Source organism: Anarrhichthys ocellatus, unplaced genomic scaffold, assembly GCF_004355925.1.
Source record: "Anarrhichthys ocellatus isolate YVR2014 unplaced genomic scaffold, GSC_Weel_1.0 scaffold2, whole genome shotgun sequence".
NCBI classification, from domain to species: domain Eukaryota; kingdom Metazoa; phylum Chordata; class Actinopteri; order Perciformes; family Anarhichadidae; genus Anarrhichthys; species Anarrhichthys ocellatus.
The window spans coordinates 7829849-7853657 of NW_022280032.1; the positions used below are offsets into that span (position 1 = coordinate 7829849).

Sequence of the window (23809 nt, forward strand, 5' to 3'; positions counted from 1 at the left end):
ATCGTTTAAGTCGTTCATTAAGCTGTTAGTTCATTTAAACTTGAGTTAACTTCAGGACAGCCTGTGTTTTATTTATTTTTTCCTTTCTGTGAATAAATAAGATTCATGCTCAAACACTTAATCTGGTGACTGACTGTGCCCTGAATCAGTCATCAGTGAAACCTGACATGGGGGGGAATAATCTGGGGTGATGTGTGTCAGTCTCCAAGCTGGCATCCTTCCCACGGGGCTCCAGCCATAACCGAGGAGGAGGCTGTCTGCAGAGATGTATGGGGTCACCAGATGGATGTCTCTGACGGCTCTTCCTTAGCTGTAGGGCAGGAGTTCACTGTCGGTTTGCATTAATCAGAGGGATACATCATCCAAAAACCACATCATCCCTGTCTCATCTCCACTGGAGCGAACGTGACAAATTAAAGAACTCTGAAAGAGAAAAGTCAATACTTCTGGGGACACTGCAAACATGCGCTTTTCCCCCTCCTTACAGTAGCACTGTTACTCTTAAGTGAATGCAGGGTGGTTTCGTCATTGGTGCGGTGAAAAGTTTGGATACTAACAGCTAAAAAGTTTATGTTCTACTCGCACTGATGAGACTTAAACACTTGTCTATACAGTTACAGCTGGCAATCAGGTTATAATCAGATTTTGCCCAAGGAGATTGGCTCCATGGGACCCATTAACGCACACCAGTTTCCAGGTGAGTGTGCTGGGCTGAATTGTCTTACCTCGAGTTAAAGTCACAGCCATTCACTCCTGCTCTCTATCGCCCTGAGGCTGGTACAGTGAGTTAGGAAAGAGTAGAGAAGAATCAAATAACGCACAACAGCTTGGCAGACAAATCAGCTCCTGTCCTGATTAATGAGCTGCGCTACGATACCGCTGCATCATGTCAAGATTTCTCTCTTTCTCTGTCTCGTCTTCTCTTTTTGTTCCGCCCTCCTTTTTCTTCCCCTCCCAAACCCTAGATGACTTAGGTGAGTTAACAATTTGTAGAGAGAGAAGCACACAAACTGAAAACAGAGGCGTGTTTGTTCGCCATGTTGTGGGTGAACATTTGCCTTGTCGAAAAGAAAAGGAAAGGAAAGAAACAGCAGTATTGATGCTTTTGGAGCAGCTGCCAACACAGATGACTAAACTCAGCCTGAAGCCTTTTCTCTCCTCTGCTCGATTCACATGACTGTTGGGGAAATAGTTTTGTTGGTCAGACACACAAGTGATGTCTACAGGATGAGTACAAATGCAAACAACAGGGTTTGTAAACCTACAGTGTAATTTATACGGGGAATAAAGGTTGGCAGCAACAATGCGGAGAGTAACAATTTGGGAGGGAGCATGTATTCAAATCTCCTCCGAGCCAAGCTGGTATTTATTCCGCCTACAGACACAAAACACCTGGTGTGAGTTGCCACTGGTGATCAGTGCACTCATTTTAATAGTCCCTCTGATCATGCGTTGCTCTTGATTACACATTTGCAGTGCAGGCGATGAAACGTACAGCAAAAACAAATGAATAGGAGAGGAAGTTTGAGGCGGATTTGTGTGTGTGGTGAGTTCACTGCTCCTCGGACACCCGGTCCTTGGCAGAAAAGGAAATGTGTGAATTTCAGTGTATGGCAGCTCCTGCTGAGAGGCACTGGGTGACTGACTTGATGCCGCCTGGCCTGGCAGAGCACCGCTCATTAAAGGCTTGAAATTAATCAATCTGCGGTTCCACATGGTTGGGTGCCTCTGATTTCTCTCTCTCCTCTCCTTTCCCCTCTCACACTTTCCCGCTTTCTCTCTTTCCTTAATAGCGTTTGATGTGCCTGCTGCCTTTTTGGCCGGTCATTAGATCACTGGCCCTGATTTCACATCCTTGATTCATCCTGCCTCACCACAACCTCCTTCCATCTCCTCTATCTGTCTCCCTCTATCTCGTCTATTATTATTTCTTCCTCTTGTACCAATCGTTTCTCATCAGCCCTGTCTTCCTTCCCACCTCATCCAGTCTGCGAAGCACGTCTGTATCCGTATCGATGGGTTCAGAGCAGCGAGGCGGAGGGAAAACGAGGCTGGGTCATCACTCTACACTCGCTTTCCCCTGTATCAGCCCCATACGGCAGCAGCGGTCTGTAGAGAGCCCGGAACTAAATGGAGTATCTATTGGCTCAATGAGAAAATTGCTTTTTTCGATTGCTAGAGGACCCTTCATTTAATGTGTGTGATGCAGAGGCCCCGGCAAGTAATGGGTTCAGCATCTTTGTTGTCAGGAGACATGAGAAAATGAAATTTGCTTTTCAGCTGGCAGAAATAATTTACTCTCGGAAAGGTGTATTTTCCATCAGCTGTTTAAAAGCCATGAAGGTGTGTGTTATGATATATAGTATGTTTTTTAGCACTGAACCTGTGGTTTGATGTCGTCTGCTGAAGGTTACTTCATATAAAAAGTACCTGCTTTGATGCTTCTCAAAGCTGGATTTGTATTAGTTTGCGAAGGGGTTATGGTGTACCTACAAAGCATAGCATAGCGGACATGCACCTCCTTAAAAATACAAATGGGGCAACATGCCGGGGCTTCAGGTTGTATGCTTGGCTGGTGTGGACAAGTAGGTTTTTTTGATAAAAGCTAAATTTAATGATGTTCATTAAAAGTGGACTTTGCAAATCATGAAGTACTTTTACGTTGTATGAGGTGACTAATACGTCCACTGAAGACAAAAACATCCGATGTTGAGAGATGAGGAGACTGACCTCTAATGAATACATGAAACAAACATAAATGCAATATATTTGGAACGCCAATTATCTGGAAAATTTGATTTGTTTGAATTCAAACTTGATTTGTCAACTTGGGCTACTTATTGTTTTGTCTTAGAAGTTTCTTATAACTCCATGACAACACATTATATTTAAATATACTTTTTGCATCCCTGCATGAGTACAAGAGAAAATGCTATATAATCCAGTAATGTTCACACATTCCTTTTATCAGGAGGAAGCAGGCCGGCTGTTTGTGCTCAACCCAAGAATTCTTTGTGCTTATCATGCCTTCACCCTATTTCCCTCAATAATGGCTGTGCTGAGCAGGTAATGAGGTAAAACGTATGTATTTGACAAGCTGGGCTCGGCAGATAGCGAGCTCTGCACCGGGCTCACGGCTTGGTAGGCTTAGTTGAGGGTACACTCAGCCCCTTCTCGGGATGTTCAAATCACATCTATCTCCAAATCCCCCCCAGCCATCTTTTCCTCCGCATAATGTTTTTCAGGACTAATAAACCGTGTCACTCAGCTGTCCATTAAAGGCTGCCGGTGACAACCCGCTGGTCATTACGCAGAGCGAGCACACTCGGTAAATCCCTGTGCTTTTGCCAGAGGGTTTCTTCATCACCTTGTGCTCTTTTCATCCCCCCCAGATGTAGTCAAAGCTCAGAGAGGAGTTTAGGCTGGCCGGGGAGTCTGGCACTGATAGTTTTTTTTTGACACGGGGCTAACTTGTGGGGAGATGACCTGCCTGCCTGGCTTTAGCACAACTCTGATCCAGTGAATGATGCTGACGTTTAAGCACATAGCTGCCTGAAATAACGTTGAACAAAAGTGTTGGCAGAGCACCACACAGCGTTGTGCCTTATCTGTGGAGGTATTGGTTTTTTTCGTTTGCGAGATGAACAACCAGTTCTTTGCTAAGTTCACACAGCGCTGGGTTGACTCACATTGTGTTCAGTGTCGGCACAATGGGCCGCAGGAAGCTGAGTGCAAATCAAGTAGCACCAGGGAGGAAGAGCTCATTTTATGGATGTGTGATTGTTTCCCACACTCACTGACTAACACTGGAGCGTTTCACTATAGATGATATTTGGTGCCAATTTGAACATTTTGTAGATAAAGAAGTCTTGTTACACTTCTTGTTTAATTGCTTGGTTGCTGTTAAGGATCATCAGAGGCATCATTTATCAACATAAATGAAGGATTGTATATTATCTGTGAAGCATTGTGCGGAGGATAAAGAAAATCACTGTTGGATTTTCAATGGGCTACATGCTGCCAATTGACTCCATGTTTGGTCTGGAACATGCTGCACATGTGTCATTCTGAGATGCTGTTGTCTTATATACAGATTTAGGGTACAATGTTAATATGTCCAATTCTGTTTCGAACATGCGTGTTGTTGGGTGTGATACTGCACATGTGCAACTCTCGATATAGATGAGAAAGAAGTGAGATGGCTCACTCATTAGCTACTCCCTTCATTGATTTCGGATGATGTTGAAAGTAGCTAACGAGTGAGCCATCTCACTTCTTTCTCATCTCTGTTGAGAGTTGCACATGAGCAGCACCGATCAGGCCGGATGTGCGGAGTAAGCTATACATAGTCCAGCATTTCAGTCTGCACCGGAGGCATTTCTGATACTGCTACTGCATCAGCTGTAACATTTGCAGAAGCATTTGACATCAGTCTTCATTTTTGGGCCACTGTTTCTGCTTCTCTTTGGCCATTTTTCTGGGGGAAGGTACTGCGAGCCGAGCTCGGTCCAGACCTGGTTTTTTCAGCCTGTCCCTGTGACTCATTGGGCCTAATGGTTCTCTCGTCTCCTGACTCAGGCATTTTTTCTGATGAAATGGGACTCTCTCCCAGCTTCTGGTCCTTCTCTTTTTCTGTTGCTACAGCCACAACTGTGTCCCAATTCTCCACTACTCCACCCCTCTCTCTCTCTCCTTTCTCTACTCCCAGGCTCTCCTCCTCGAGGGCTCCTGCTCTTTCCATCCACGTTTCTGGAATAAGAGAATACAGCTTTACAAGAATGCCCTCATTAATCATCTTGGGCTTTCTTAATGTGTTATTACGTATTCAGCTCTGAATTTTTAATGCCTCTGCCTAAAGGAGCCCCTGTAAATATCCTGTTTTGTTTTTAATCACCGATGATGGGCTACACAGTATAATGTGATATGGTAATTGTTACTCGCAAATACAAACACAACTTGCTCTCACCACAAATTGATTTGGTAATCTAGAGCGCACAAATGATCGTAGGGATGGACAGTAGGTTGATAATGATGACCCAGATAATTAGCCTATTATCATTTTAAACTAATTAAATGCATGTTGTGCGTTGGAGCTGGATGTTAGCTCATTAACTCACTTTCGCTTGATTGGAAGTTGTGATATGAAGAGACGGTGCGGTTACATCAGATTCATGGCCTGTTAGTTTGTACATAGGGACGTAGTCTTGTTTGCCGTCTCGACTTTTCCAGCGTGGCTGAATTATAGAGTACCTTCTGAGAGATTTATTTTGAGCGTGATTTGGGTTTGCGTCCCAGTCTGCTAATAACACTTTGCTGTTCCAGTCAGTGATAACCGTACAAACCTCAAATACCCAAATGAACATGAAGCTCTCCCCCACACACACACATCCCTGCAGCCTGAGTGCTGCTGGCTCAACTGGAAATGGGGTTGTTTCATATTTACTGTTCGTGGATCTCATATCTGCTTGAATCTAGGTTAAATGTTTTGCATTGTACTCGTAAACACAACACAGCAGAAATGACTTTATTTCAACTTGGAAGTGAAGATTGTGAACTTCAGTAGATGTAACTGGGCTAATGTGATTCTTCTTCTTCCTTCTTGCAATCTGATAATGGGCATTGGTATTAAAACACCATGCCAATATGAGAGTAAGTTTTAAAAGCTCCAGGATTTTTTTTCCCACTATATAGCTGGCTGCTTTTTGATGCCTTTTGAAGCCCACACACCTTGTCCACACACCTTGTCCACAGCGCTGCTCCCTGCGGCTCCGCTAGGATAACAGCAATGTTACTGTCCCTCCCTCAGGGCGAGAGTCGCCACAGCTCTATCAGCCATATGGACTCTTTGTTGGCCTCCGCAGCATCAGGGGGACGGATCAGTGTTTGATTTTAAAAAATATATCTAAAAAATCCTCAGCAGGGGCCAACTTCTACCTGAGGAAACTTGGGGGAAGGGCGGGCTAATGATGTCTCTCCTGCCAGGATCACAAGCCTCCGAGATAGACGTGTGTGTTTCATTTCAGCTTGTTAAAGAACAGGGACTGGAAATCTTTAGAGCTCATAAACCACTAGCAGTGGAGGTGAGGGCCATCTGTCCGTTTTGCATTAGTCTCTATTGTGGTTTGCTTTGCTTGAGTGATAATGTTATCTCACCTGTAGTTACGGCACATAAAGCCGTTTTGTGAAAGGAGTTTGACACAGGTGTCAGGGTTAAGGGTCTTCTGCTAGTGTTTCTATTTATTGCCCACAAGCACAGCATTAGACCCCATGTGGTTTTAAAAAAAAAAAAAAAAAAAGTGAAGCACAAAGGGGTGCTCAACTGTTACTGACAATGTAGGGTATCCTCCTGTGAACATTAGCAGTTTGTGTGAAGATCGCAGTGATGGTCCTTGGACAACATCCCTGTATGCTTTTTACGGTGATTCATTTACTTGTCTCGTCTACAGCCTCTGCATGTCTGACTGAATAATGGCCTTTGCCTTTTAACGGCAGATGAAATGTACACGCTATAGACGGTTATTCTTACTCCTCAAAGGGGAAAACAATTAGACAGCAAAGACCGAGCGCCTCACTGCCTCATGATTATTGCATGGTCCTTTATGAAATTTTTAGCCCACCGCCACTTTTAAAAGTGCGCTCCTCAAGACGGCATTCACGGGTCACTGCACTGAAACACGGTCTCTGTCCTTTGGGCAAACAGTCGGTCAATTCCAACTGATGTGTTAACGGCCACAAGCAAACCACGCTACCATTACTGCAGCCTGTGCTGCATTTCATAAAAGCGCTGTCTCAACTTTAGCAAGGAATTCTTAAGAAGATATGGTTTTCTAAGAATAGCAGAAATAGATATGAGGTGGTATTTTCTTCGCTGTAAGATTTCTTTGCTAATAGTTATTAGGTTAAACACATGCACACCGTGAAGCATAATTCCTTTTTTCCCTAATCCTCACTTTGCTGCATCTTTTTTTCTTTGAAGCTTAGGGAAAAAGGAGAATCCACTGCATAGAGAAGCTAGCCACTGTTTAACCATTTGAAGTATATGAAAGGAGTTTTATATTTTCATGAGAATGTATTTAGGTCCTTATTTTTCTGAGGGTAGAATCAAGGGATCACCTTCACATGTGTTTGTCAGAGATAGCACAGGCACAGCAGGCGTCTCCGGTATGTGAAATTAAATTGGCTGCAGTGTTCATTGATTTAGGCGCTAAAAAAAAACTATACAGGTGCTTCTGGGATTTTATTTTCAGTTGAACATGAGGTGATCTTGGATGGCTTCCCTCTGATTTTGTCACCTGTCCCACGTCAAGACAGACAGGTCAGCACTGAAGTCATCCAACCTCATCTTGACCACCTGGGTGTGACGCTCTAAACTGTGAAGTGTTGAAGGAAAAAACAGCACACTCAGGCATTTCTCCAAGAGTTTGCGCCCCGTAGGAACGGGCCCAGATCATCTTTCCCGATAACACTTGGCAGGAGTCGGATCCCATGTGAAATGCCTCAGCACCAATGTTGAAGCCAAAGTGATTTTGAGGGTGTCTCTGAAAACCCGTGGATGTGAAGAGGTTCTTTTGGCTTCATCTGTCAAGCCATACACTTATAAAGCGTCCATCTTCTTGGCTTTAATTGGACAGATGACAAAATAGGATTCAACAACAGATAAAACAGCTTTTACACTAGTTTCTTTAATACTTCAATAAAATGTAGTCTCAGTCAATAACCAGACATGATCTCATGATCTCCTCTCATTAAAATGATGCACAAAAGAAACAATGAAGGAGGATAAAGCCAATGTTTTGAGCAATTACCTAAACCACTTTTGCTTATCTCTGCAGGCAGTTTGGAATTGGACAAGAGGCTTTTTTTTTCTTTTTTTTTTTTACGTAATAAGGAACAGATGTCCAACCTTTTCTTACTCACGACGTCTCTGAGAGAGCTTTCCATATATATGCCACATCTAGAGCAGCCCCCATTCCACATGATAATCCAGTCTCTTCTCTGAGCTTTCAAAACACCCCCTTCAAATATTCGGCCAGCTCTTCGTGTTTATATATTTATTCTGTTGCTTTTGGCCCAAACTGAGGGTCTGTAGTGTTTCCAAGAAGCTTGCGACTTTGCAGACTGTTGGAGATCTTGCAGAGTTAAAAAACAAAACCTTTCAATATCTCCTACTGTAACCCCATAAACATATTATACTGACTGTCTTCTGTAAGCGCCTCCTGCTATGTTCATATCTTTTCCATTTGGTGGCTAGTATCAAAGTCTCATGTGAGGAAAACTAATTAGTTGCATTTTTCCTGTGCTCCGTAGGCTCATATGCTGTTTGTTTGGACCATATGGCAGAAATTCTGAGTAGATGTCAGCTTTTTGCTGACTTCTTTTAACAATCTGCAACATTCAACTGTGGCAATTTGATGAACGCTGCTTTAGTTCCAGCTTCAGGTGATTAGTACCACAGTCACACGGTGGCTTGGCTTCAGCTCACAAGACTTCTGTACGTGCGTCTCCTTGACAAGTGGAAGGAAGATAGCATTTGTTTTGCATTTTAAACTCAAGTCACTTGCAAATGTTTAAATAAGCAGAAGAGCAGTAATGTGCTTCACCATTACGACCCCAGCTGTGGTCACTCCTGTGGTCCTGTTACAGCAGTGGAGAGCACTAAATGGACTGTTTATTTATAACTCTTAGGCCGCGGTGGGCTGATGGAGATATGCTACCCCCGCTAATGCTGCAGTGCATGCTGCAGTGCACACTTGGGTTACTCACAGTTTCATCACTACACCCAATTAATACTCAAGACAACATCAGCAGCATCTGCTCGAGCAAGGCAGTCCCCAGAGTTGAGAAAATTGAAAGTACGCTCAGCAGTGGTGTTATTGCTATTCTGAACTTGTCACCCGCCTGTGCTCCATGAGCAGGTTCACCGAGAAGCTTCTGTATTACAATCATGGCTGTTTTCATAGTTTTTGTGTGTTTTCAGTTGTAAACCCATCATTTTACATAGGTTTGACCTCACCGTGTTGCCAGTGTTACTCTGACCGCATTCATCCCCACACAATTGTCCCAGATCCATCATGTTTTGTGGTGTAAACCTATTGACTTGTGTTTCTTCAGGGACCAAATCTTGGATTGCCTCCAAGCAGCTCAGTTTCCATCCTCTCCCCATCTTTCCTTTGTCTCCCATAAATCAATGTGATGTAATTGCATAAACTCCCTTTCCCACAGCTCAGGCCTGGAGGCAGAGTATTCTCAGAAAGTGTTTCAGTGGGGCCAGTTGACCTTAACCCACTGACTCCCACAACTGCAATGTCCCTGGCTTTTGAAAGTTTTATTTTAGCCTTAAATAGAACTGTTTGCAGAGTTTATTTCATTGATAATGTTTAATGAATTGTTTTTCCAAGCAGCAGGGCCGTAGATGTTAACTTTCTCACAGCTGGTACTGACTATTTACATCTGGCTAATACACTCTAAGCTCAGCAGATTAAATCTCATTTCTCTGAGTGCTTTTTGTGTTGAGCCAAGCATGATTTCTCCTGATGTCTCCCCGCTTGTGGCTCCTTCAGCCTACCGAAGGAATGCTTCATAAAGCACTCCTGCATTTTCACAAGATTGTACCATGGAAAATGTCCAACCCATTTTTTTCCACATTTCAGTCCCTCCTGGTTTCCTCTTTTGGACTCACTCACAAGCGGGATACCTCCTCAAAGGATATCTTTCAGCTCCTTGTCCCATGGAGTGGAGCTTATAGTGAACCCATGTAGACAGGAGTGTACCTTAAGGTTGTTGGAGTGGGCAGAAGTCTTACTCACACAGTTCAGAGTTCTTCTTTATCCTGGTTTCATCATCCGCTGCTTCAGTGATCCTCCTGCCACCAGTCTCGCCCTGCTCTCCTGAAGAACAGGAGTGATAAAACCATTTTTTCGCCCATCGTGCACAAACACATTTCGGGGTATTTGTCCATTAGTGACAGCATATTTCACAATGTGAGAAACAAAAAGCACGAGTCATTTTCACTGCTTGTTATGTGCCATCACCGCAACCACATACAGGCTGACATAGATGAAGGATATGGAGGGATTTGGGGTTCTTTGGCACATGTGCAGCTTTATGAGGAGGTCCCGGTGTGGAGCCCCTCTGGGCTGAGGAAACAATCCAGATGCAAAGCTTCTGGGGCTCGTAACCCAGCAGGGCACCTGCCCTGCTGCTCCCGTACAGCCCCCTGCAAAATCCACAAAGATGCAGGCTACCATCTTTGTTATAAAGTGCATTCTGATTTCATTCTGATTTTCTTTGCAGCTTTTATAATGCATGTGTGTGTTGGCGTTTATTCTTGTGATGGCGCACTGCTTTGTGTGTTCAGTGGAGCACAATTCTTGCTGAGATCAAGTCAGACAATGTTTCCACTCAAAATGTCTGTTGCCTCAGTTCCTCAAATACACCTGAATGTAAACGCTTTACAAATACAATGTCAGGCATTACTGCAGTTTTAATTATATCACCAAGGTGACTGGCTCTGAAACTGACATAATTTACAACGCATGGCTTATTTTTTTCCCCCGGGGAATTTATAGAAAGGAAAACCTGCTGGAGTACTTCATTTACATACATTCATTTGTGCTTGTGTCTATAGGTGGTATGGAAAACTAAAAGGGAATGCAAATGTTTGATTTTTGTTGGATAACTTATGCACTTGTTTCAATTGGGGGATAATACTTTAGACGTACGTTCTTTATTACTCAGTAAATTGGGGCACAAGAAATAGATTTTAGTGTGCGCATAATTGCCTCTGTAAGATCAAAACTTCATTGATTTTATACTGTCAACTAGTTAGATGTGAATTGCAATCAGTAGGGACCACCTGATATAATATATGATCGATTCATAAGGTGCTGATTCCATATCTGCTGCAGTTCTATAAGCGTTGCCGTTTTTTTATTTGTTTAATATTTATAATCCTTAGTGATTTCTGCTTAATTTTGAAACACTGGACTGTAACAGTTGATTGATACTACTCTATAAGTAGGATTTCCCACATGAAATGTTTTAGCAGAGGTGGTAAGCTACTCAACACATTTCATCTCGTATCCAATTTAGTTAATCATTAACTGACAAAAAAAATAGCAAGGCTCATTTAATATACAGCGCTTCTGCTCTTTGTCCGTGAAGGTTAATTCTTTATTTCTCAGGAGTGTATTGATGTTCAGGATGTTAGCGATGGTGGTTCACTATAAAACACTACAGGAAACTCCAAAGTAGCATGTCTTTAATATGTTTCTGGGGTTTGTTGTCCAGATTGAGCAACAGGTTGCTTCCTGTCATTTCCTTATGCACTAACCTCAACATGTTTTTTATAGAGAGACTTTGGCTGGAGTACAGCAACAATGAACATTGCCATGACAAAGTAGTGAGATGCAAAATACCACCAGACTTTATAAACTGGGCAGCAATCCTGCCATCTTCCTCCATGTTTGTTTATACTTTTGTATTGTAATGTGAGCCACATGTTTGTACTCGTAAACAAAGAAGGTCAGTGTGTTTTAGCTCAGGCGTTGACGGTGTTGTTTCACCTTGTCCATGGTTGAAAACAAAGATATGCCTCAAATAGGCCAAATAGAAATAATTATTTTGGAATCAATCAATCACGGTTAGCCGCTACTATTATCTGAATTTCATAATGGTTCGCCTCGCTTGGTGTGCTTATGATGATGTGCTGTGAAAACCATCAGCGACTAGAACCGGACCCACTAGGCCCCAGATTTTGGGCAGAACCATTTCTTGGTCATATTGTCTTTTATAGGGGTATACTTTATACTTTAATCCTAGTTGTGTCAAAGTTTTTGTTTTTAATTTGCATTGTCTTGTGACGTACGGGCAATTGCTAAGTGGTCATGGAGCAAAATTCAGACTAACAAAAGCAAAACTATGAGAGGGAAGTTTTGCTTGTGGAGGAGTCCAAACTCAAATGCCCTCCCAATGGTTTTAATTATGAAAATAAGTTGCATCTGTTCCCACTGAGCAGATAATCTGTTTCCATTTGTTGTGTACCTTCTGCATTGGGATGTTTACCGCATTGTTTGTCAGCACACCAACAGCTTCAAGAGTCTAAAGCAGGCAGAAGGATGAAGATGAATGCATATTAAGGTCAGATATTCACAATTACAGGAAACGTTAGTATGGGGCAGTTCCCTCTGATAAGGACCTTGTGGTAACGATCATGGCTAAAGTGGTATTTGCTACAGAATCTGATTTCAACAAATATACAGAACCTACTGCTTTATGGTATTTTAGCAGCATTTAAATGAGGCCTAGAAATGGTTACCAGATGTGTTTTTAACACATGTTCAAGTGGCTGGTTTGACTCAAAGGACAATAGTGGCCACATATTTCTACATTCAATGTCTTTTGGAAAGTATGACCATATGTTTCAGTACATAATATAGCATGGATTCCAACTGGTTTTAAGTCTTTCAGGTGTAGCATCATACAAAAACAAAATGGTGTTATTACTTAAATACTTTGGTAAACATACTTGTCTATTTTTGTTTAGACTGAGTATGTTAGGGATGGGGTTTACTGACAATATGTTAATAATAATAATACTAGAGCTGAAATGACGAGATATCATATAGACCAAATGATGACCAAATAATCTGCACATTCATTTATAATGAAGACAATCATTTCTTTATACGAGTCATATCTTTCTTTTATTCAAAATATTTTATTGTCTTGTCTCTCTTCTAAACTGACTTGACTCCAGAACGGGTGTGTTGTCTTTAGTGCACTCATAATGTTTCAGCTGAGGAAAACATCCCGAGGGGAGACTTCCTCTTTGTGCTGGCAGCTTGGATCTTCATCCCAGCTCCTTTCTAAATTTGAGGCTCTGTAAACTGCGTGATTCTCAAGCTTTACTGGGCTTTAGCTTTTAACTGGGATGAAAATGGTTATCGTGCGGCTGTTGTTCGTCAGCTCGGAGGGCCTGTGGGTGGGGGAGTCTTCGAACAAACTGACGAGAGTTTAACAGCCCCAGCCCCCCCCTGTGTCTGTAGTAATGAACTCTTACCTTGGCTTGGAAGGCTGCTCTGCTGCTATCCTTGGTGTGTTTTTGTAACCCTCACTAAAAAAGCCTTGCTCTTAATTGTATCCCACGGGGCCCTGAGCTCTCAGTATTCACAGCCTTTCCTGTCCCTCGTACTGATCCTCCCCTTCTTCCAACCTTAGCCCCATCATCCCAATTCGACAGGACTCTCCTCTTTAATCGCTCGACTTCAAAGCACCGTTGTGTTACCCTCCAGGCCCCTGGCTCCTCAGAGACAGGGGGGCTAGCCTTTGGGGCCTGGGAAGTAGGGTGAAAGTGTGGTGGTGTACAAGGCGGCTTGTTACGTTTGACAGGCATGGGTTAAAGACAATAACAACAAGTAGTTCTGTTGCTGTTCTTCATCATGGTGTCAGTAGAGAGAAGTTGCTGTTGTGTAATTAGAGAAGCAGGTTGCAGATGTTTGAACGGATCTGTGAAACACACTTCTCATCGTTCTTTGATGAGGGTATCTAGAGGCGAAAGATACGGGCAGGAGGAACCTGCTACAAAGAGTCCTGGATAATGTTTGCTGCCGACTTACCAAAGAGGTAGACACAGTGTCAGCTTTCATTAGCATCAAAATAGCACCCTCTAAATGCGTCTCCAGGGGCTGAATTCTTATCAGGTTTCCATTTAGCACAGAAAACAATTAACACAGAGAAAACCGATGACTGTGTAATGAGTTCAATCTGCATCTTTAGCTGGAAAAATTGTCTACTGCGAATGAGTGAATACACTGTAGCCGGGCGTGTAACCCGAGAGCACCTGCTGTAGTGCGGAGAACTAAGAAAACAGTGGTTTATCTGTGGCCAGAGACAAGAGAGTGAGTGATTAATTGAGCGATGCCCTCTGATCAGAGTGGAGATTGTTTCTCCATCGTGGTGGCTTATCTTTATCTCTGGTAGTTGACTCGCACTGTTGGATCAATAAATCCAGTTAAGGTGAGGTGATCATTTTGCCTCAGTATTTCCCTCATTAAAGCAGCCAGCCGTTCAGGAGATATATGGCTGCCGGCAATTACCCTCCTTCTCATTTCTTTGATATTATCCCATGATGTATACGGACTTGGACTTGGAGATCACCAGGGAGGGCTGACATCCAGAACTGTAAATGTGTCCTTTTATTAAGTGTGTTTATAAAGGTTTGATTAAAGGCGTAAAAAGCTCCATAAGTCATCATCTCTAAATGTGCAGCTGCCTCTGCAGCTCAGAGGTTTGCTTTTATCAACACTGGTGAGAAATTGAGGTCAAAGCCAGCTGCGAGGTGTAGATGGAAGAATTGGCCCTTCCTCCCTTGTTTTCCTGCCCACTTCCTGTCCCCAGAGGAAGTGTCGCTGATCAAACTGCCTGCTGTTCTACGACCTCTGACACTCAGTCAAGGTTGCCCAGCTGATTGGCAGGATGAGGAAACATGAAACATAACAGATGAGTCCTACAGTATATGGTGCATTTAGTGCGAAGGTCACGGTAGGCCCGAAATGATCAAGTTTGTGCAACATGTCATCAGATCACGTTTGGCAGCAAAAGTGTGTTTGGCTGCTGCAAACGGCTGCACTCTAAGACACAAAGAGTTGTACAAATGGAGACACCTCTTGGTGTTGCACTTGGATGTGAAGTTTAATTGAAATATTTGTTTGAAGAGTGAAAAATTTGAGCTTGAGAGGGAAGTTGAAATATTTCGTACAGTCAGACTCGACTTGATAAAGATAATTTGACCAAAAATCCAACCCAAACAGAGCCTAAAACAGAGACAGCACCAACACTGCAGCTTGAGGTCCTAGTTTCACCTCCTGCACCAACAACAAAACCTTCTGCAGCCAACTGGGCGAGAGTAAATAATCATTTCATAAAGTACTTTCATGTCTGTTAATCAAATTCCAAAAAGTAATTGTCATTTATTAGCTTAAATCGTATTAATAGGCTGCTGATTTTCTTAAAATCATGCTTTGATTATGATGTACCATGTGATCAGAGCTAATACTGAGTGTGCTAGGATGTTATTGACACACATACTCGAGACCCGTTGCATTAAAATGAGACCCAACCCAAACTGATTGAACTGAGTATAATTTGGACCTGATCCAACAGCCCCCGATACTGAGGTCGGACACCGTTTGAAAATCGAAGAATCAATTCATTTGAAGCATACTGACTCTTTCATTCCTCTTATTCCTTTACTACCACTTCAGTTTCCTCTGCTATCTCCTGTGAAAGGCACTGTGGGGATAACAGTACATACTGTATCTAGAGACGCATCATTTATAATGTCCTACTGCCTTACACACTGGATAGATGTTGGTGATGCAATAATATTGTCAGAGCCTGAAATATCAGCAGAGGCTAATCAATTAGTGGCTGCCTTGATGTTTAAATTGCCCACAGTGCTCGTGAGCCTAAATGTCAATGACTAGTTGGCGAGAGCAATCTATAAAAGGAAAGCCATTGAGCGGATGTAGATGAAACCTTTTCTCTAGTGTTGAGTCGTTCCCCGCTTTGTTGGACCCTCAGCAGCCTGGCCTTTCCGGTCTCCCTCGAGGGTTCGTCCTATTGTTGTGCTTTCTCAGCCGCCTGCGCTCGTCTCTCTTCTCACCCCCATAACCGATTCAATGAGGCTCTGCGATCCCATTGGTGCTCCACTTTCCAGTGAAAAGGGTTTCCATGGAAACCACAAAAATAATGCAGACCCTCACCACTGTTGCTCTTCAACAGCTAATAGCTCTCTAAACAGGGGTTCGGGAGAGACACCTCTGCAACAGGCTGCAGGGTAAAATTTGACCACTCTGCTGCTCGGTACCAGATTACAGGCATGATGATGTACATATCTGCTGCTGTAGTAATAGACTCAAACTATGGAAAGGGTTTGCAGTGTTTTATTGCCTCATGGTTATGTTTTCTAAGCCACATGGTGAATATTTTGTAAATGACTGGCTCCATCCTTTGGCTCCACATGCACGTGTTGCCACTGTGGAGATGTTATTGATTCAGCTTGTGCTTTGTAGTGTCTGAATTCAAGGCTCTGTGATAACCGAGTGTATCATTCCAGTGCATCTCACCGCTTTTCGGATTCGCCCGTTTCCTCACCCTGCCTTTGATTGCCTTTTCTAGATGCAATCCTAGCCCCTGTATTGTGTATGGGGGAGGGTGTGCTGCAGCCACTGTCAGTTTGGTTCAGCGTCCTGGCGAATCTGATGTCTGCTGGCAATATGGTGTGTCGGCGGGATGATGCAGCTCGCTCTATCAGCCAGAACACTCCTGGGATATTCTCCATCCCCAGCCCCTGTCAGACTGAGAATACCCTGCCTGTATTTCACCATCTAATGGCAAGAGCTGCATGCTGTTCATGTCTCCGTTGGCAGCTCTCGCCATATTTGATGCTGTAGTTGTCTGTGCCAGGGCTTTGAAACCGGCTCCAAAGTATTGTCAGTCAAAACCACGCTGCTGACTATTTTTGCACATCGAGCCTGGAATACCAGCGGTTTAATTGGCTCTCATTGCGATATCGTTATTTTCAGCTGGGAGACACTTGTGGCAAAGCAGTTTAGAAACAGGAGAAAGTTTAAAGCATTTATGCTCATTAGACACAGTTGGCAGGAAACATATTGTACATTGACAGTTTAAGCCAGCAAGTAAGACATCTAGGTATTCTTCTTTTTCCAGTGAATAATGCATAAGTTCATATGCTCATCAAGGTCACGTCAGAAGCTGTATGAGGAGACTGTGGTGAGTTGGGTCTTCTAATAAAGGGTAATTAACTAAGTAAGAAGATATACACATTCAAATACCTCAAGGAAGGTATTACACTTTTACCTGGCCAGAACACAGACTGGGACTGCTACTATACCCTCTTTCTTTTTCTTCTTTCCTTGTTAATTTTGCCTTCCAGCTGAGTGAAACACTCACACATAAAACACTGATGCAGTCTTAAATTAGCCCGCTGCTGGGAGCGAGTGCTTCATACATAATAAATGCAAACTCTGTCATTTTAAGTGTCCTAGAATTTTATTTTCTGTGGGTTTTTTTTTTTTTCAAGCTCACAGTCTTATTCTGCTTAAATGAATTGTGCATACCAAGACAAATGTGCCACTTCTCTGCCTCCTGGCTTCACTGTTTATTCATCTCATTAGTTCTGTCCTCACCTCTGCTTCTACCATTGTGCTTCGGTCCAACAGCCCATGAAAACAGGAGAGGAGAGAGAACCGAGAGAAGTCATCAGCTTCACCTGAAGAAAGAAGAGGCAAAAGAGGATACTCATGGTATGGGACTGTTTTATCTATAAATAAAGCACACATGGTGTTAAAGAAACAACTTTTATCTTCAGTGTGAAACATATTTCTGCCCTGAGTTTTCCCTCAGCATCTGTAATGCGGGGGTGTTGTCAGGAATGATTTCTACCAATTCAACTCCAGCAGACGCATGTTAAATCAGTGAGAGAAACTGCAGAAAGAGCTTGCAGACAGACTCTTTTCAGTAAGATGCTGACAGCACAGGCGCAAAGCCATTGTTGCCGTCAACAGGAGGCGCGGTGCTGCGAGAGCCGGTGTGTGAAGCTGGTCCTGTGAAGAGCCAGACAAGGGCTTTTGTCCTTTACCCACCACAGCAGGTCAACGCTGGTCTTTGTTAGACTCTGATTTGCATTGGCATTTGTAATATTAGTATTCCAGACACGGCTGAGCAGCAGACATGTATAGATTGCAAGGTTAAAGGGGAGTTTAGACCCAGACACATCAGCTGTAATCAGTCAGAGAGCGCACAACCATAAAAGCAGACAAATAAATGTGTGCTACATGTGCAAGTGACATGTAAGATTATAAACATAATCTTTTTTTATTTTATAAGAACTGAGGTAAGGAATAATTGTTTGTCTTGTTTTCGGAGTTGTGGAAATAATTTGTATTGCCAAAAATAAGAAGGAAGTCGGACACAAGCGGTCAAGTCAGATGACCATCGCTTTGAAACGCAGCTTAACAAACGTGTTTCAAGGAGAAATGGCTACATTTAAAAATGATCACCTAAGTTTAATGTACAAACATCCAATACAGTTTACAGACTGACTTTTTCACCAACAATTTGGGTTCTCACATTCAATTTTACCTCCATATAATTTGGTTTAGATCATCTGCCTAAATTTTGGGATTATTGGCTGCTTGTGTTTTTTCCCCCATTGTACAAAATTGTAGCTACTAGATAATTTATTCTGGGAGCGCAGTTAGTAACATTGCAACTGAGCTCTGAAAGCTCGATGGAGTAGCAGCGGGGGACTGGGCTTAGCAAAGGGTCAATTGAAATATACCAAAATGATCCTTTTAATGCTTGAAGTACGCACGATCCCAACTGATCGCTCCATAATCACACAGTCTCACAGTCACAGAGTTACATTGATAACCACACAACACTACAAGGTGCCTCCGTTACAGCAAATAACAAGGCAAGATCAAAGAATCATGATTTTTTTCTGCCACATTCTTTTGGTTTATTTCTATGAAGTTGTTATTTGCAATGGGGCCTCCGATATATGTGGATATCTCTTTCATCCGAGGCGCAAACATTCACACATTTCGTCCTCGGGGCTTGTGTTTTTAATCTTTGCATTGCGCTCGAAACTCCAGCCTGTACCACAAATTAGGATACGCTGTTCCTTTCGTTGAACTTTAGCTGACTGTATGGAGATTCTGATGAGTATGTGTGTATGTGCTACACAGAGTCATCAGTAAGTGATGAAGCAGCTTCTACAGAGGGGAACTAGCTGTATTCAAACCAACATATGGCCTTGCAACAGGGTGTGAGTGATCGCTCATTACACAAATGGCTGGCCGAGCTGTCCCCCTGTCGTAAAGTGCTGGGCTCTGCTCCCCTTTGTTTTCTAACAGGAACTAGTGCTAAATGGAGATGCCAAACACTGCTCTGCAGACAAAGGCCACTCTCACCACATTTCCGGGTTGCCGTGGAGACCGGTGTCCGTATTGGAGGGCTGGAGAGATTCCAACATGTGCTAAAAACAACCCCAACTGATTTCACAAAATTGCGTATTTGAGCCATAAGAAAGCTACAATTATGATTATTAGTTTCGTGGTAGTGTTCATATTTCTGTTAATTGTCAGGATTTGGTGACGTACGAGCACTTGAGTGTGTGACTCGTGTATTTTTGGCTTCTGCGTGTGTTTACCCTCCTAAGTTTCCCTTTGTGTTTAGTCCCCTGAGGCTGAAAGCATCGTCTTTCCTTAAATCTCCCATTGTTTATTTCTGCCGAGGCCATCTGTGAGGAAAACTCTTTTTTTTTTTCTTTTTTTTTTTTTTTTTTTTTTTTTTTTTTTTTTTTTAAATGGAGATTTGGTGAAGAAAACATCCTCAACTTGAACGGTTATTCGCCCTAAAACAAGAGAGAACATCACAAACATTGTAATTGTCTCTTGCCTGAGGGTCAAACACTGGTCAAAGTAGAGTTGGTGATTCATTGATTCGATTTTTCAAACTTTTTGTCAAACTGATATTCAATCCATTTCACATGACCCAGACATAATAAGAGGATTTTGGCTAAGATTGTAGAAATTTGCATAAAAGAAAGCAAAAAATACAAGTAGGATTGCTGGGAAATAAATCCCACTCTTGTCGTCTTAGAAATGTTTGCGCATTTAGTTTTAAATTGAGTCATAAATCATTTTTGTGGAAAGCCCCAATGGCATTGTGTCATCCTCCAAAGCACCTCGTGGGAAAAGCCCAAGCTGAGTCCTACCAGGCGGTAGGGTGCAGAAGTGTTTATGTGTTCATTGTGTTCTGCTACCACATGCCCTCACTGCCAGACAACTAGCGGATTAAGAGCTGGAACTCCAGGGGATCAATGCATCATTGACCATGTGCCTGGGCCTGGTATTGATCCAGCCCAGACCGGCCAGTTTGTGTCTTCACTCAGCCAGATAGAGGTGCCGACACAATTAAGTGAGATTCTCTGCTTTGAGAGAGCGAGGATCTCACACACACACACACACACACACACACACACGCACTAGTGTTCAACAGAAACCAAAATCTGCTCATCTCAATCACATGTCCTCTGCTCAAGTTAACCAAGAAGCTATCAATGCCCTTCCCCCTTCCAATTTTTCTTATCTAAGGAGCTGCAGAATCGATTTCACTGTAGAAGTATGAGCAACTGTTAGTACTGAACAAACAGCTGGATGTGCACCCATTTGGGATGTCAAGAATGTGGCCTGCAGTGCTGTAGACAACACATGGTCAGTAAGTTTCCGGCTGTGCATTTGTTCATTTTAGTTAATCAGCCTTTTGTTCAGGAATGTGTCAGCTGGCTGGTCATAGGACTTCTGCCCTTGGGGGTTCACGCAATCTCGTTTCTAAACTGAATGGGTCAGGAGAGCGCCACTCACAGGCTCAGATAAGAACTGCTTTAGATTCACTGCACGTATGGCAACAATGGACTGAAATGATAAATGGCTTTGCAAGGCAGGGCAAATTCATCAGAGACTGACTACTTTTTTTTTTGTGGAGAACTAGCAATGCCCGTAATGTGCAGAAGCTGATAATGTACTCCAATCCAATATATGTACTGTGAAAACTCATTAAGCTAAGCTTGCCTGAGGGTAGGGCATTTGTATGTCTCCACCTGTGCATTTAGCCAACATGAGGACCTTTGCTACAAGCCTAGCGGTTTCTCCAACTTCCTAACCTGGCTGAGTTTGTACAGCGTGCTCTCTGTGTGAGCTGCACCCACACAGGCACCGTGTGCTCGGTTGCCTTTGAGCTACTTTTGTACACTTTCTCTCTGTGGTTGTTCACTGTTGTCTGCAAGCTGCATGTCCTCTAAAGTAGCATAAAGTGCTATAGCTGCTTAGCATTCTGTACACTTCAAAGCTCCTCAGTGTGACAGCACAGCCCAGGGCTCATTCTCTTCTAATTGGAGCTTCATTAAGGGACATGGTGCGCCTCAGGGGAGCCCTGCTCACTGCCAGAGGAGCCTGTCTTTATTTGGATTTCAGGGTGTTTACTTGCTGCGGCTGATTTAGAGAGTCACGGAGAAATATGAAAATGGGTTTCTAATTGAGATAAAGGCTAATGTGTCATGTGTGTGGTCCCTCGGTGTCATTGTCAGAGGCTATTAGTGCTATCTGGAGAGAGCTTTAGAGTGGCATACATCGATGGAAGAAACACACCTGCTCCAGCTGAGCTCAGGGAGCCAGAGGACGAAATGTGCCATCTCCAGGGTTCAACTACAGGTGATCATTTAGAGGGTCAATGACATTTAAACGGGTCAAGCTCCAACCCTTATCGTCTCAACGGGGTTTCAGTATTAATGATAGTTTGTTATGCAGGCTCACACTCACAATGAAGTGAACTGGCTGGTTATCAGGGATGGGTGGAGGGTGAGGACAGTTTGGCGAGCAGCAGACACAGTGTCCTTGTCGCGCTGATCCATTTGTCCGGGGCGGTGGCCAGTGAAGCAGGGGGATATGGACTCACTTTATTAATCGTGCCGAAAGTGTCAACTTCAAGGAGAACCACCCAAGGGTTCACTATTTATACATGCAGCACTCTAACTGCAGGTCTATGTCTTCGTTATCTTTTAACCACAGTCGGTTAACGTGACCATCATGGCGGATAGTGTAGCCACTGGCCAAACATGCCTTTAGGTTTTCTGAGTTGAGCATGAAAACAGGCCTGTAGAAATGTGTCAGAATTCCTCATCTTCATACTGAGCAGAATGTAGGTCAGATGGGTTTGCCCTCATTACTGAGCTCTGGCTTCTGTCGGCACTGTGACGCTGATTTAGGATCACTTCTCATTAATCCACTATCAAACTTAACCATGCCGGTCTCCACGGGCCCAAGCTGGCTGTGGATCGGTCTTTGCCAAGAGTAAACAATGGGATCTTAGTGCCGTGTGGCATTTCATGATGTCAGTAACAGGAGAAGGAGTTGGCATTTACTGGATACCTCAGGGCAAAGACCTGCCACTTAGATTGTCAGATTGAGGACATGCGTACATACAGTATTTCCAGGGAACAAACACATTGTCTGCAAATATAGCAGTGCAGTATTCCATAAGCTGTGTGTATTGTCTATTTATAACGGGTGTTTTGTTTTTGCTGGTCTATACAAAGACAATGCAACACAACTCCTTATCTTGACACATTGTTGGTTTAGCAAAGCAGCACACCTGAGGAAGCTCTGCCTGGTAGTAATTTGTTGATGTTGTTGTAAGGCTGCAGGTCCTGGGGTGTGAACCACGTTTCCCTTGTCTGCATAATGTACTCTGCAGAACATTCACGGGGACTTAGTGGTCTGATCACTACGGCTGGGCTGTGATCGATGAGGACCTGCGATCCCATGGGAGTCATGGGAAAGATCAGTTTGTTTACTCTGCACTTTCTCAAGGGTCTCCGTGGCAGTTTGATTTATACCATGCTGGTTTGCACCATAGGCTTGTTTTTCGGAGCCTGGCTAGGCCCGTACAGTCCACTTCATTCTTAAGCATGCAATGCATTTTAATGCATAAAAGAAAATTGGCTCCAGATCTGACAGCTGGTTTGACCCTTAGATGGGAGCGAAGAGCTAAAGGGTGAAGCTGGAAGAGAAATCAGACATTTTGTTTGGGGAATGAGACGTGAGCTGAGCCCTGAGAGTTTTTCCATCCGACCCTTTCCTCAACCTTGTTCCGCCTCTTCATCCCCTTCTCCAATAAATACAGTTTGCACTCTTCATAGGAGCCCAGAACTAACAGTGGAGAGCAGGAGGGATGAGAAAGGGCCTTTTCTGTCGCTTCTTTTTGTGAGACCGTAATGTATGCAAATCTCAATTAAGACCTCCTGTGCCCTCATTAGGCTTTTCAGTTGGGCTTAGCAAAGTGAGTGTGTGCAAACCAGTGCAAGCACACCGCAATAAAATGAAAACAGACTAGAAAAAGATATGGGTGATGACTTTCTGATTTGCACAATTGCCATATTTCTGTGTAGAATAATAATTTGCAGTTATTGTTTAAGACGGTGGTTTGGGGAGATTATGGTTTATTTCACCTGAAAATGTGAATTTCCGAGTCGGAAGAGGTGCAAGGGTTCAGGCTGAATTGGAGCGACAGCAGATCCCCATCAAAGACGGCAGCACTCAAAGCTGGCATCGATCATAACCCAAGCGTCACCGTCGCCTCAGAGAAGCAGACAGATCACGCAGAGGAGCCATCTGACAGCACATACGGCATTGGACAAGATTATGAGATAGCATGACGGACATGCTGCAACATACAGACAAAAGAAAATAAAAGAAGGCACGTTCACTTTTTTGTTTTCAATTAGAGGTGACAGTGTCTGGCTGCCTAGTTGTGTAAAGCTATTTACAATTCCTCTGAAGTTTCTTTTTAATCCGCTTGTTACTCCGCCTCAGCCCTAGCCTCAATCCTGGCTGTCACTATGGGAGAGCAAATTAATAATCACAACTACAAAGCAAAGAGTGCCGGTTCGTTTCTGCCAAATAATTAATTTTCCTCCCTCACTGAGACTGCAATTACAACTACCCGCAGATTTTTTTTCTACATCAGTTTTTGCAGAATGTGTAGAGATGATTCCTTAGACAATTCCTATCCTCCCTGAGGGGGGAATCTTTTTAATTTCTAGCTTGGTAGGTTAAACAAATGCCTTAATGAAGGCTTTGTGGTGCATATTATATATGTATGTGTGTGTATGTATATATATGTATATATATGTATATATATGTATATATATATACATATACAT

General features: G+C 43.2%; 1 protein-coding gene across 1 annotated transcript in view; it reads left to right on the forward strand.

Moving 5' to 3' along the window:
* The window catches only part of tspan18b (tetraspanin 18b), a 44964-nt gene that overhangs the window by 535 nt on the left and 20620 nt on the right, over nt 1–23809 (forward strand). The window contains exon 2 of the mRNA XM_031862393.1: nt 17244–17327. Coding sequence (XP_031718253.1) covers nt 17325–17327 — 3 coding nt within the window. The 5' untranslated portion in view covers nt 17244–17324. The remainder of the gene's footprint in view (nt 1–17243; nt 17328–23809) is intronic.